The 14,979-nt window shown below is 51.0% G+C and overlaps 1 protein-coding gene and 1 pseudogene across 1 annotated transcript in view; both read left to right on the forward strand.

Annotated features, from left to right (window-relative positions):
• LOC125352794 (saoe class I histocompatibility antigen, A alpha chain-like) overlaps positions 1-12,107 on the forward strand; it is a 62,898-nt gene extending 50,791 nt beyond the window's left edge. Inside the window, exon 7 of the mRNA XM_048348167.1 lies at positions 11,813-12,107. Coding sequence (XP_048204124.1) covers positions 11,813-11,816 — 4 coding nt within the window. The 3' untranslated portion in view covers positions 11,817-12,107. The remainder of the gene's footprint in view (positions 1-11,812) is intronic.
• Positions 1,179-4,776, forward strand: LOC125352792 (annotated as a pseudogene).
• Positions 12,108-14,979: the final 2,872 nt, after the last annotated feature.

A 14,979-nucleotide genomic window follows, 5' to 3' on the forward strand; every position in this document is an offset into this window, starting at 1 on the left:
CTGGGCACTGTCCCTGAGCACTTCTGCTTGAGGCTAGCACTCTGCCACTTAAGCCACAACATCACTTCTGGCTGTTTTCTCTATATGTGCTGCTGGGGAATCGAAACCAGGGATTCATGTATACGAGGCAAGCACTCTTGACACTAGGCCATATTCCCAGCCCCTAAAGTTTTTTTTTATTAATTAAATTTTATTCACAAAGTGATGTACAGAAGGGGTACAGTTACATAATAAGCTAGTGAGTATTTTTTTGTCATATTTATTACACCCTCACCCATTTTTCTTTCTATTGTTGTTGTTGTTGTTGTTGTTGATGGAGGACTTGAACTCAGGGCCTGGGTGCTAGCCCTGTGCCTTTCCACTAACAGCTAGCACGTGGAGTCACAGCCCCACCTCCGGTTACCTGGTGATTAATTGGAGATGAGTGTCAGGGACTTCTTGCCCAGGCTGCCTTGGAATCTCTATCCTCACCTTTAAGCATCCTGAGTAGCTAGGATTACAAGACATGAGGCACCTGCTTTCCGGGCAGTTTCGTGTGTAACGTGGTGAATACCGACAGATAGAATACACACAGGGCAAACAACTTTGGGACCCACAGGAATGTTGTGTGTGCAGAGATCATGGAAGCAAACCCATTGAGAACCCCTGAACTGGGCTGGGGATATAGCCTAGTGGCAAGAGTGCCTGCCTCGGATACACGAGGCCCTAGGTTCGATTCCCCAGCACCACATATACAGAAAACGGCCAGAAGCGGCGCTGTGGCTCAAGTGGCGGAGTGCTAGCCTTGAGCAGGAAGAAGCCAGGGACAGTGCTCAGGACTGGCCAAAAAAAAAAAAAAAAGAGAGAACCCCTGAACTGATCCCCGGGACAGGAACGCAGAAAATTCTGGTACAGGGTGCTGGAGCGGGAGGACAGGGATCAGGCCAAGCCCGGGTTCCCCGGACACAGATCTCAGGGTCTCAGACCCAGAGCGGCTCTGGGTGCAGAAGCTCAGAGCTGGGGATTCCCGGCCTCCCCAGTTTCACTTCTTCTCCAACCTGTGTCGGCGGCTTCTGCCCGGACACTGGTGACGCGGCCCCGCTTCTCGCTTCCATTGGCTGTCACGGTCTGGAGCAGCCAATCAGTGTCACTGGGGTTCCGGGTTCTAAAGTCCCCGCGCAGCTGACGGGACTCAGGTTCTGCCCAGATTGAGAGGCTGGGGTGATGGCGCCCCGGTTCGTCCTGCTGCTGCTGTCGGGGGCCCTGGCGCTGACCGGACCTGGGCGGGTGAGTCTGGGAACACCAGGAGAGCAAAGTCTGCAGGGCAGAGCGAGAGGGGAGGAGGGGGGGGAGGGTGGGCAGCACCCTGAAGCCGCGTCCCCGTCTCCTCCGCCCGCAGCGTCCTGGGGTCCCCTCTCCTGGGCGCCGCCGGGGTCATCCCACCGCCCCCTTTTCATCTTCCGAGTCCCGACCCTTCCGCCGCGCGGTCCTGGCCCCGGGTCTCACCCCCCGCCTCCCCGCAGGCCCCCACTCCCTGTTGTATTTCCAAACCTCCGTGTCCCGGCCCGGCCGCGGGGAGCCCCGCTTCATCGCCGTCGGCTACGTGGACGACACGCCGTTCGTGGGGTTCGACAGCGACGCCGCGAACCCCAGGATGGAGCCGCGGGCGCTGTGGATGGAGCAGGAGCCGGGCGAGTACTGGGAGGGGCAGACGCGGAACTGCAAGAGCCACGCACAGGTTGACAGAGAGAACCTGAAGACTGCGCTCCGCTACTACAACCAGAGCGGGGACGGTGAGTGACCCGGGCCGGAGGTCACGACCCCTCCTCGACCTCCCCGCCCACCAGCCCGAGCCCCCGGGGTCTCAGGACTGAGGGTCACCCAAGGCTGGGAGCTGCGGGGGGACCGGCATCCCGGGAAAGAGCCGCGGGGTCGGGGCCGGGTTCATCCGGGTGGGGCTGACCGTGGGGGCGGGGCAGCTCCTCACACCATGCAGAGAATGTCCGGCTGCGAAGTGGGTCCAGACGGTCGTCTCCGCGGGTACTATCAGCTCGCCTACGACGGCAAGGACTACATCGCCCTGAACCAGGACCTGAGCTCCTGGACCGCGGAGGACATGGCGGCTCAGATCACCAAGCGCAAGTGGGAGAGGACCGGGGTGACTGAGCAAATGAGGGCCTATGTGCAGGACACGTGCGTGGAGTGGCTGCACGGATACCTGGGACACGGCAAGGAGACACTGCTGCGCACAGGTACCAGGGGCCGGGGTCTTCCATCTCCTGTGACTGTCCCCCACCAGTCCCACAACTAGAGAGGAGAATGGGACGCACCCCAGCACACACCCCCCTCTGGTACAGAGGGCAGTGCGCCCTCCTGCCTTTCACGTGCGGAGTCTGAGTGGCTCTGAGCTCCACCTTCACCTCAGGACAGTTAAGAGGAGACACTTTCCTGTTCTCCATGCACGGAGGGGAAGTCTGTCCCTGAAACAAATGTCCAGCAGGTCCCTTCCACTCTCGCGGTGGCCCTGGGCACCACCAGGAGCTCCCAGCATTTGTCCTCAAACAGGACCCTGTGTGGCTAGAAGTCTCCTCCAGGATTTTTAGAGAAAATCTGTTGTCTCTAGCCAGGACAGAGACAGAGTGACTCTTGAGAGGCTGGGGGCTTTGGGTCATGGGTCATCTCAACCTCACTCTACAGTTTTGCAAAGTTTAGGAGATTATTCTAGACACCTACTTGCAGAGGCTGGGAATATGGCCTGGTGGCAAGAGTGCTTTGCCTTGTATACAGGAAGCCTTGGGTTCGATTCTCCAGCACCACATATACAGAAAAAGTCCAGAAGTAGCACTGTGTCTCAAGTGGCAGAGTGCTAGCCTTGAGCAAAAAGAAGCCAGGAACAGTGCTCAGGCCCTGAGTTCAAGGACTGGAGAAAAAAAAGGAAACCTACTTCCAGGCTGTATCAGCCATCCTTGCCCCCCTCCCTCTTGATGTGCTGTCAGTATTTAGTCTGGTCACCAGAGCTGGCAAAGTGCCCCTTGGGAGGCAAGGAGATCAATCTGAATTTCTGGGTTCTTCTCAGATCCCCCAAAGGCACGTGTGACCCACCACCCCACCTCTGACCATGAGGTCACCCTGAGGTGCTGGGCCCTGGGCTTCTACCCTGCGGAGATCACCCTGACCTGGCAGCGGGATGGAGAAGACCAGACCCAGGAAATGGAGCTTGTGGACACCAGGCCTGCAGGAGATGGAACCTTCCAGAAGTGGGCAGCTATCAGGGTGCCTTCTGGAGAGGAGCAGAGATACACCTGCCAAGTGCAGCATGAGGGGCTGCCTGAGCCCCTCGCCCTGACGTGGGGTGAGCAAGGGCTGAGGGCACAGAGCTTGTGGTCAGAGAAACAGGAGGCATCTGGGGCCCTGAGCAGGTAAGCACTGAGAGCTGGGGTCACACCCCTCATCATCCTTTCCCTTCTCTTCCCAGAGCCTCCTGCTCAGCCTGCCATTTCTATCATCGGACTTGTCATCGGCCTGGCAGTTCTGGTTATTCTAGCTGCTGTGGGGGGTTTTATGCTGTGGAGGAAGAGGAATGGAGGTAGGCAGGTGGAGCTCTGAATTCCCGGACCACTGGAGGGGTTTGAGGCTCCAGGTAGCAATGTGCCCTGCACACATAACGGGAAGCTGCTCCACCCTCAGGGCCTTCCCCAGCCTGACAGCTCCTGTCCTGCAGTCACCTGGAAAGTGAAAGTCACAAACTCCCCTCCTGAGGGTGGTGAGAGGAAGCACATGCCAGCACTCAGGGCCACAGGGAAGGTCCCCACTGAGGCAGAATCCAGGAGGTCCTGGGGTCTCTCTTCCCAGCAGTGGTGCTCATTGCTCCCCATGCTCCTTGGTTGTGTAGTCATATTTCTGGAAAGTCCTCAGGAGCTCAAGGCATGGGATTCATTCAGGTCCTGGTGTCATTTCCTGTACCCCACCTCTCACAGGTCCTTTCTCCTTACAGGTGAGAAAAGAGAAGGCTATGACAAGGCTGCAAGTGAGTATCACAGGGGAGGGGAGGGAGGTGACCTTTGTTGTGGTGCAGAGAGCTGTGGAGCTCATCCACCCAGAATTCCTCTAGTGCCGCCTGTGGGCTCTAACCAGTTCCTCTCCCACCACAGGAGACGACAGTGACCAGGGCTCTGATGCTTCCCTCAGAACAGAAAAAGGTGACAATCTGGGGCCCCTAGGTGGGGGCAGGGCTGGGGTACAAGGAAGGCTGTGTTACGGTTGTAGGGCCCATGGATTTGGGGGTTCGGTGGCCTGCTCAGAATTTGTCTCTCACAGTAACTGATCTGAATGGTTGTCCTTGTCTTTTCTCCTGTAGTGTGAACGGCTGCTTTGTGTGGCACTGAGAGGAATAACATTTGTTCCTGCCTCTCCTCCTCCTTCTTGGACACCATGAGCTCCTGACTTCTCTTCCTTCACCTGAGATCTGAACATGTGCAGGTGTCTGTGTCCTGTCAGCATCCTGTGAGGAAATGAGGAGCCCAGCCCAGCCCTGAGCACCGACCCTCCCCACACTGGGCTGGGTGTCTTTCTCCATCCACCTGCTGCCCAGCAGAGGAGGAGCCAGGGCGTCCCCATCCCTGACTGCACTGCAGGTTGCTCTGAGCAGCAGCTCCTCACTTCCCCATCGATAAAGAAAATGTGGATGTGGGTCTGTTTTTTCAATTGTTGTCATGAGATAGGGTTGAGTAAATATATCAAAGGATGATTTCTAAAACTTGAGATAGAAAATAAAACACAGATGTTTCAGGATCATGACGTTTGCTGGGCTGAGTGTTTTGTTGGTGGGGACAGGGTTGCCTGTGATCAGCGGAGTGTGGATATTATTGTGTTTGGAGCTTTGATGGTCACGTTGTCAATCCTTACCTGGGTTGTCTTTTGTGCTCCTTAGTCATGTCCCTTTTCTAGAACCTTCTCCCTGAGAACTTGTGATCACAGACCTGAGAGATTCCCAGGGCTTTTTGTCTAGGATACAGCACAGATTGCCCAGGTGAGACTCAGGTCAGGCCAGAGTCCTATATTCATGCTTTGCTCCCAAGCTATTCCCCTTCTTGTCATCCTGCATGGGGTCCTCTCGCCCTTCCGGGTGTCCCTCTTGCCCTTCGGGGTGTCCCTCTGACAGCAGCAGGAGGTGTTTTCCTGTCACTGCCTCCCACAGCACAAGGCAGCCTGCACGGGTGAGTGTGGAGTGGAGCAAGGCAGTTTGAGGCCGCTTGCTTTCCTTGGAGCACTGCTTCCTGGACAGTGGTTCTGTCCTTTCCCCAGTGCCCTTCAGGGAGCCGCTGTGGGAAGAGCAGAGAGCTGGGACCTCAGGGTTCTCCTGTGAGCTCCCTTCCTGATCCTCTCCACCTTCCCTCCACCTGCCCTGAGCTCTGGCTAGTGCCAGCTCTGCTCCAACCCCAGTTCCTGCACTGAAAAGCAGAGTGAGGCAGAGATTGTGGTGCTGATCTTTATGGACTGATAGCACCTGGCAGGTTAGTAGAGCTCCTGTCCCCTTGGGTCTGTCAGAGCATTTCTAGGAGAATTGGGTACTGAGTGCTCTACCTAGTGTGTTGTGAATTCGAGTGTGAACAGAATTATATGGAACAGTGTAACTTGGGGCCCCATTTTGTGTGGGGTTCTTTGGGTGTTGTGTTTTTCTCTGGTCCCTGACTGTGACTGCCCTGCTCTGCCTCCTGCTGCCATGAGGGGCGCTGTGCCTCCAGCTCTGCCCTGCCCTTTCTGCCAACCCTGAGCAAACACATGGTTAGGCCCTGCACAAAACGACATAGACATCCAGGCACAGGGATCAAAGAAAACCTTATTGCCGGCATAGGGACTGGCAAGGCTCTTTCTTACAAGAAAAGAAACACTTGCCATTTTCTGAGGGGTCTAGTTATAATCTAGAGGTGGGCCAAGGAGGCAGAGGGCTTGGTATGGACATGTAGTCCAGGGACTTCATCATGGAGGGATGGGATTTATCCCATCTGCCCTAATGGTAGATGAGGGGTCTGCGGCTGCCCACACTAAAGATCACTTTAAGGGGTCTTGTTACCTTATGTGGTGGTAACTGCTCCAAGGCAGTGCCAGCTCAAGTGAAGGGGGAACAGTCCCGTTATTTGCTGCCTGAACCAATTGGCCCTGTGAATGACCTCTCTGGGGAGTTGCCTGCCTGGTTCTGGGAAAGGAGCTGAAGCTCTCAGAAAGGAGGCCATTGGGCTGACACACACCCTTCTGCCTAACTTCTTCCTCCAAATCCAAATTAATATGAGAATCCCCTGCCAGAGACTGGGTGATTGCACTCTCTGATTACTGAACAGTGTAGTTCCTTTTATTTCCCTTCTTGTCCAGTCCTGTGGTTTGAACTCAGGGCCTAGGCACTGTCCTGGGCTACTTTGCTGAAGGCTGGCACTCTACCACTTGGCCCCAGCATCACTAGTGGGTTTTTTGTTCATGTGGTACTGAGGAATAGAACCCAGGACTTTATGCATGCTATATAATACTCTTCCATTAAGCCACATTCCCAGCCCAACAGTGTTCTTAAGACATTGGCATCTGTTTGCAGATGCAGGAAAGTCATCCTTGTGGAGCATGTGTTCTGGTGAGGAGAGGCCGGTGCTGGCTAACCAAGAGAGTAAGGAAGGAACATGTCATGCAGGAGGAAGGCAGTGCTACAGCACCGGTGACAGTGTGGGTGTAGGGACTGGGAAGATGACTGTGGTTCTAGGTGTTCACCACCACCTTGGAGGGAAGTGTTGACAGATCTGATGGAATTTGCTAAGTGGATATCTAGGGTAAGTTTAAATTGAAACATCCCCTTGTGTAAACCTCAATGCTTCATCTTCTCTGTTTCTGGGCATAGCCAGGAGGACTCTGGGATTTGCTGAGTAGATTTCTTTGCGATGAGTTCTGAAGAAAAGATTCTTACTTGAGGAATTTAGTTTCGCCAGTTCTGGGGTTTGAACTCAAGGCCTAGGTGTTGTCCCTGAGGTTCTTTTGCTCAAAGCTAGCCTTCACCAATTGAGCCATAGCCCCATTTCCAGGCTTTTCTGTTTATGTGGTACTGAGGAATGGAACCCAAGGCTTCATGCATGCTAGGCAAGCACTCTACCACTAAGCCACATTCCTAGCCTAAAAAAATTTTTGATGGGTGCCCATCCTGGGGTTTGAATGCAGGACCTGGGTGCTGTCGCTGAGCTTGTTCTTGGTCAAGTCTAGTGTTGGGCCACTTGAGCCACCACTGGAATTCCTGCTTTGGGGAAATCCCACAGCCTTTCCTGTCAGTGCTGGCTTCAAACCATGATCAGAAGATGGCAGCCTCCTGAGTAGCCAGGAGTCCAGGCATGATCCACCAGTGCCTGCTTTGATGGTGTGTTTCTTTTCTTTTCTTTTCTTTCTCATCCTTGGGCTTGATCTCCTGGTCTGGGCCCTGTCGATGAGCATTTTTATTGAAGGATAGCACTCTACCAGGTTCAGCATTAGCACCACTTCCAGCATGAGCCACTAGGGGTCAGCTGACTATTTTTTTTCTTTTTTTCTATCAGCTTACTATTTTTTATAACTCTTAATCAAGATGGAGTACAGGGTAAGTATAAAAATTTTCCAGAGTATGGTTTTATTTGTGTTTCTTTTTTTTTTTTGTTGCAAGTCCTGGGCCTTGGACTCAGGGCCTGAGCACTGTCCCTGGCTTCCTTTTGCTCAAGGCTAGCACTCTGCCACTTGAGCCACAGCGCCACTTCTGGCTGTTTTCTGTATCTGTGGTGCTGGGGAATCGAACCCAGGGCCTCATATATACAAGGCAAGCTCTCTTGCCACTAGGCCATATCCCCAGCCCCCTCTAGAGTATGGTTTTAATCCTTCCATGCCTGTGGCTTCAGCATTTGACCAGTCCATGTCAGTATGAGTCCAGCTGCTTTGTTGTTGGTTTTCACTGTCATATTAGAATCATGTAAATAAGTACTTAAGCTTGGTGTTGTTGGTTCCTGCCCGTTATCATAGCTACTCAGGAGACTGAGAAGTGAGAATCACCCTTCGTATCCAGCCCATGCAGAAAAGCCCATGAGACTCTGTCTTCTTCTGAACACCCAAAAACTGGAAGTAGAGCTGTGGCTCAAAGGGTAGAACACAATACTTAAGTAAAAACTGTCAAGGCTGGTATCATGGAACTGAGGTCAAGAACCAGAATAGACCACCCCCCCCCAAAGACCTAAGAAGGAAGGAAGATGGCAACATTTTTACTCGGTCAGCCTTTGGTCTATTTGGATTTTGTGACTAGGAGGATGGTTAAAGGCCAAAGCCTTCTAAAATCTTTTTAAATTTGTCACCCTGCTTAAACCAATAGGCACCAGCCTACAAATGCCAGTGTACTCAGAGTAAGCAACCAGGAAACACTGGGAGATTTCAAATGTCTTTAACCAGTCTGTGTAGAAATTTGCAGGCAACCCAGCAGGAGTGTGAAAATCTATCCAGGGGACTCTGAGAGATGCCACTACAGTCTCGCCCAGATCCAACTCATCTCTCCTGCCTGCCTCCATCACACATGACTAAGGAAGCCTGCTGATTTGGGATGGAAGACACAGCCACCTCAGATCCACTGAAGCTGAGACTTTTACATTGTCCTGACCCTTTGCCCTCTTGATTGTTATTCATTTGTGCACTCTTCTGCCTGCCGGTAAGGTTAAATGATATAATTTGATTTGATGGCACATGGATCTCATTCAGTCTGCTGTTCTCTAAGTGTTACAGCACAACTCTGGCAAGTATTTTTTGGTCAATTCTCAACAAGTTACAGGTAAGCTCTACTTCTATTGTTTTCCTGTTGCTTTAATTGGAAATAAAAAGGGCTTTTATGGCTAAGATTCCTTGGATTGCAGTTCGAAGCCAGCCCGGGCAAGAAAAAAATATTCCTTTAATACTCCATCTCCCAACTAACCAGCAAACAGCCAGACTGGAAGCTTGGCTCAGGAGAACCAGCCAATTGCTGAAAACGACACTGTGGCTCAAGTGGTAGAGCACTAGCCGCAAGCAGATGTGCTTAGGGAAAGTGCCCAGGCCTTGAGTTCAAATCCCGTGAATGCCAACTGTGACAAGCTATCCAAGTAATGAGCACCTAGACCTTCAGGATGAGGTCAGTCCTGACAACGAGGAACCATGGAGAGGAGTAAGAGGAGATGAAGTCAATTAAATGGAGTCAATTTAAACTTGCCCTTTCAAAATTAATCAGAGCCAGGAGATCAAGGGGAATACTTGTTTACCCATCTAATGTCCATACCTGTCCATTTTCCATCTGGACAAAAACTTGATTTCTTGCCTTTGTTACTTGATATATATTAGCTTCTGACTGGTTACTCCCAACCAGTCCACTATCCCTAAACACTTCCTTCCTGCCCCCAGTCCAGTTATTCCTCCTTCCTTGTAATGGGCCACAGTTGGGTTTATGTTCCAAATGGAACTTTTCTGGCTTGTGCCCAGGGTGTGTTCTCCTATGTTGTTCATGTTAACTGGTCCTGTGAACTTGTCAGCCTTTTACCTTTTCACAAGACTTTTTTAACAGGATAACATCCCTCACTCAGGTTGCCACGTCGGAACTTGCAGTTCAAGGCCATCCTCTTACTACACTTCTCTGCCCAGAGCAGATCTGGACCCTGAAGACCCCAGGCCCAGTGACTCCTTGATGTGCCCAAGCTGCAGGAGGTAGCCAGAGGAGACCATGACAGCCATTGGCCCTGATAACCATTCTCGTGCAAATGATGAGGACTTTTACCAACCAAACCATCAAACAAATACTTCTTGGATGGTACCAGGCCAAATGACGATTCAGGGACCCTTGACTACTTTGCCCCTTTATAGCAGGAAGTAGCTCCAGAAGAAACAACCTCCGCCCATACTCCCAGCCTGGTACCCCTCCTCTGTTATTAATAAACAACAAATGGGGGAGGGGCTGGGGATATGGCCTAGAGGCTAGAGTGCTTGCCTCTTATTCATGAGGCCCTGGGTTCAATTCCCCAGCACCACATATACAGAAAATGGCCAGAAGTGGCGCTGTGGCTCAAGTGGCAGAGTGCTAGCCTTGAGCAAAAAGAAGCCAGGGACAGTGCTCAGGCCCTGAGTCCAAGTCCCAGGACTGGCCAAAAAAAAAAAAAAATATGGGGGAATGTTAGCATTTCCCTAGCCTCAGAGAAGCTGCTACCTGGATAAGGTGCAGACGCCATGTAGCAGCTCCCTCTCCCGTGGGAACTACGGCCCCACTAATAAACCTCCTTATGAACCTTCTTCTCCTGTCTGTGATTATCTCCACATGGTCCTCTGGGATGGCGGGACCTGTCCTTTCACAACAGACAGGCATCTTTCTTCTGGGCCAACTGGTAAGTGTTTTGGTCTGTGTATTTTGGAATTGGTGGTGGTTCCTCCATCACTCCTCATCAATGAAATTTTACGGCTCTTTTTGTTGTTTATTTTTGGTGCCCGGGATATACGTAATGGCTCCAGAATTTGAAACAAATGCCTTATTCCTGAGCTTCATGTCCAGCTACCTACATTTTTCTATGTGTGGGCTGGAACTCAGGGCCGGGGTGCTGTCCCTGGACTTTCTTCACCTCCCTTACCCCTCGACACCTCACTGTACCATGTGAGCCACACTTCTGCTTCTGGGAGGTGGGTAATTCATAGGAGATAAAGGACTCTCTGACTTTCCTGCCTGGAACACTTTGAACCATGGCCCTTAGGTCTCAGCCTCCTGAGTAAGTAGTTAGGATTACAGGCATGAGCGACTAGTACCTGGCAGTTCCTTACTTTTTTTTTTTTTTTTTTGCCAGTCCTGGGGCTTGGACTCAGGGCCTGAGCACTGTCCCTGGCTTCTTTTTGCTCAAGGCTAGCATTCTACCACTTGCGCCACAGCACCACTTCCGGCTTCTTTCTATATATGTGGTGCTGGGGAATGGAACCCAGGGCTTCATGTATACAAGGCAAGCACTCTTGCCACTAGGCCCTATTCCCAGCCCAGTCTTTTCACTCTTTTTTTTTTTTTTTTTTTTTTGGCCAGTCCTGGGCCCTGGACTCAGGGCCTGAGCACTGTCCCTGGCTTCTTCCCGCTCAAGGCTAGCACTCTGCCACTTGAGCCACAGCGCCGCCTCTGGCCGTTTTCTGTATATGTGGTGCTGGGGAATCGAACCTAGGGCCTCGTGTATCCGAGAAAGGCACTCTTGCCACTAGGCTATATCCCCAGCCCCAGTCTTTTCACTCTTGATAAACATTTTTCTTTTTCCAGTTTAATACTGCAAATAGGTATGGGTAGTTCAGTGGTAGACTTCTTGTCCTACATGCACAATAAAAACAACACAAAAAGACTATGCCAAGCATTCCTTATCATAGGTATTTTCTTTCTTTCTTTTCTTTTTTTTTTTTTTTGCCAGTCCTGGGCCTTGGACTCAGGGCCTGAGCACTGTCCCTGGCTTATTTTTGCTCAAGGCTAGCACTCTGCCACTTGAGCCACAGCGCCACTTCTGGCTGTTTTCTGTGTATGTGGTGCTGGGGAATCGAACCCAGGGCTTCATGTATAGGAGGCAACCCCTCTTGCCACGAGACTATATTCCCAGCAGGTATTTTCAATTATGTTGTCAGAGTAACTTTACCAACAAGAGAAGCCCTGTCTACATTCTATAGTTTCTTGTCTCATATCCTTACCCCTGCAGTTCTCTTTATCAGCCTTTAGTGTTAAATATTCAGTTGAGTGACCTTTTGTAGGTTTGCAGGCCATTTGGGTTTATAGGTAAACCTTTGAATGAGGCTGATGTGTCAAGTTTATCTCCATCTCCAGGTAACTCATCAAGTCTCCACTTCCTTTGTCCACAGCCTGACTTGAGAAGGTAGCTGGAGCCTGACTATCTATCATGAAGATCACAAGAACTCAGCCCGGAGCTACAGGAACTAAAAGCCTCATGAACTTTCCTGCCAGACTGGCTTCAAACCTGGATCCTCAGATTTCAGCCTCCTGAGTAGCTAGGATTACAGGTGGAAGCTACCAACTCCTGGCAGAACATCTCCCCCGCCCCTCCCCCTGAAATGTGACAAATACTAGGGACCTAATAAGTTTTGTTGATTGTGCTGTTACTAATAATACACCTTTTAATGCATCTGCTAGTCATAAATTCCAATTTGTAAATTGTAAGTCTAATTTGTCTTAATCCTAATTTGTTTTTGTTTTGTTTCCCAGGTTTTTGTTTGTCTTTATGGCTCTGGGAATAGAACTCAGGGCCTCACATGTACTAGGTATACATTCTACCACTGAGCTACAAACTCCAGCCCATCTTCCTTAACCCCAGACGAGGAAAACGAGGCATTCATCTAGTAGGTGTGCTATAATCTGGGAATTACACATGATGCTGTGCTACTAGCACAGCTTTCAGAGGGTTCAGTGTGGTGGGACCTGCAACTGAAGAGAAGCCAGTGTGGACAAGAGCCTAACCATAGCATGGCAAGAGCAATGCATACTGGGAACACAGACAGGAGCCACCTGTGCCAGGGGCAAGAGGGTGAGGTACAGCATGATGGAGCTGGACTCTTGGAGCAGGAATGAGGGCTTATCAATCAGAGGGGAATTCCAGGTATTTGGAGAGGTGGTGGGAGAGGTGGAGAGCCGCTGTTTTGCTTGGCTGTAACTTTGGAGTGCTGGGGTTTGGTGTTTTAGAGTCACACACCAGACAGACAACAGTGTATGGGGCTCTACCTGTGGTAGGCGGTGATGGGCTGGACAGCTGTGGTAGGCAGTGATGGGCTGGACAGCTGTGGTAGGCAGTGATGGGCTGGACAGCTGCCAGCCTGGGAGACCTCGACTCCGACTCCTCCTCCTCCTCCTCCTCCTCCTCCTCCTCCTCCTCCTCCTCCTCCTCCTCCAGTCCTAGGCCTTGGACTCAGGGCCTGAGCACTATGCCTGGCTCCTTTTTGCTCAAGGCTAGCACTCTGCCACTTGAGCCACAGCACCACTTCTGGCTGTTTTCTGTATATGTGGTGCTGGGGAATTGAACTCAGGGCTTTGTGTATATTCTTGGTTTTTTTTGGGGGGGTAGTTAATTGGAGATAAGAATCTCATAGATGGGCTGGGTATATGGCCTAGTGGCAAGAGTACTTGCCTTGTATACATGAAGCCCAGGCCCCAGCACCACATATATAGAAAATGGCCAGAAGTGGCGCTGTAGCTCAAGTGGTAGAGTGCTAGCCTTGAGCAAAAAGAAGCCAAGGACAGTGCTCAGGCCCTGAGTCCAAGGCCCAGGACTGGCAAGAAAACAACAAAAAAAGAATCTCATAGACTTTCCTGCCCTAGCTAGCTTTGAAATTTGATCTTCAGATCTCAGCCTCCTCTGTGGAGTAGCTAGGGTTACAGGTGTGAGACACAAGCACCCAGCTTCCATTTCTAGGGCCTGAACTCTGGGTCTGGGCACTGTCGGTGGGCTCCTTTGCTCTAGGCTAGTGCTCTTATCACTTAAGCCACAGCACCACTTCTGGCTTTTTCTGTGATTAACTGGAGATAAGAGTCTCTTGGACTGGCTTCAAACCCTGATCCTCAGATCTCAGCCTCCCTTCCTGAGTAGCTAGGATTACAGGAGTGAGCCTCTGGCCCCTGGCCCATTTCAACATCTGATTATGGTGTTACAGTCCGGTAAACCTTAGTACTGGGGAGGCTGAGGTAGGAGGATCATAAGTTTGAGGCCAGCTTGGGAATTTAGGAAGATTCTGTCTCAGGAAGGAAGGAAGGAGTGGCACATGCCTTGTAATACAAGCTGCTTAGGAGGCTGAGATCTGAGAATCATGGTTCAAAGACAGCCTGGATAGGAACATCCATGACTATTACCTCCAGTTAAACACCAAAAACACCAGAAGTGGAGCTGTGGTTCAAGTGGTAGAGCACTAGCCTTGAGCACAAAAGCTAAGGGACTGTGCCCCAGGACTGGCACCAAAAAAAAAAAAAAAAAAAAAAAAAAATAGGAAAGAAGGACGGAGAGGAAGAAGAGTCTATTTTATTCTATTTTATTCTGTGTCCTGTGTGAGTCTATTTACACTGCTGATGCACTAGCTTTCCTTTTCTCGCACGTTTTCAGCCAGACTTTCTGCACTTGGGCTGTGTACCTAAGGCCACTCATATCACCAACAGTGATCACGGAATGTGGGAAAGTCCCTGGGTAGAACCCCGTAGCTGAGTTTCTCCCAGTGAAGGAGGCTTTTTTTTTTTTTGCTGGCCCTGGAGCTTGAACTCAGGGCCTGGATGCAGTCCCTGGGCTCTTGCTCAAAGCTAGCATCCTACCACTTGGAACCATAATTCTTTTTTTTTTCCTGTTCAATTCTTTTATTATTAATTTTCTTTTTTAAATTATTTTTTTGTCAAAGTGATGTACAAAGAGGTCACAGTTTCATATGTTAGGCATTGGATACATTTCTTGTACTGTTTGTTACCTTGTCCCTCTTACCCCCCTCCCCCCGGAACCACAATTCTTATGGGGGACTTTTCTGCCTGGGTTTACTTCAAACCACAATCTTCAGATCTCAGCATCCTGAGTAGCTAGGATCACAGGCTTGAGCCACCTTCGCTCAACAGGAAGCTGGTTTTGAGCTCTTCTTTGTCATAGCTCATGCCTGCCCTCCTGGTCCTCAGCATGTAGCAAAGCTCCTGAAAGGGGAGCCTATCCCAACATTCAGGCTTCTACCTTCCAGGATGCACAGATCTCAGCCTCCTGAGGAACTAGGTTTAAGAGTGCGAGCCATTACCACTCTTGACTGATGGAGTACGTAGTGGGTGCTGGGGTTCTGCCTCAGATGAGCAGTCAGCATGATGAGGAAAAGGCAGAAGAGTTCTGCTGCTCTGTGGGGGGGAGGGGGCACCTGCTCCCTTCCCTTGTAGAGCCTCCCCAAGATAAGGATCCCCCAATCTGGATTTTCTATTGAGGTGCCAGACTTTGAAGTCAGGCCCCACCACGTGAACCCCATTTTAGA

The sequence above is a fragment of the Perognathus longimembris genome, chromosome 6 (genome assembly GCF_023159225.1).
Source record: "Perognathus longimembris pacificus isolate PPM17 chromosome 6, ASM2315922v1, whole genome shotgun sequence".
Lineage (NCBI taxonomy): Eukaryota > Metazoa > Chordata > Mammalia > Rodentia > Heteromyidae > Perognathus > Perognathus longimembris.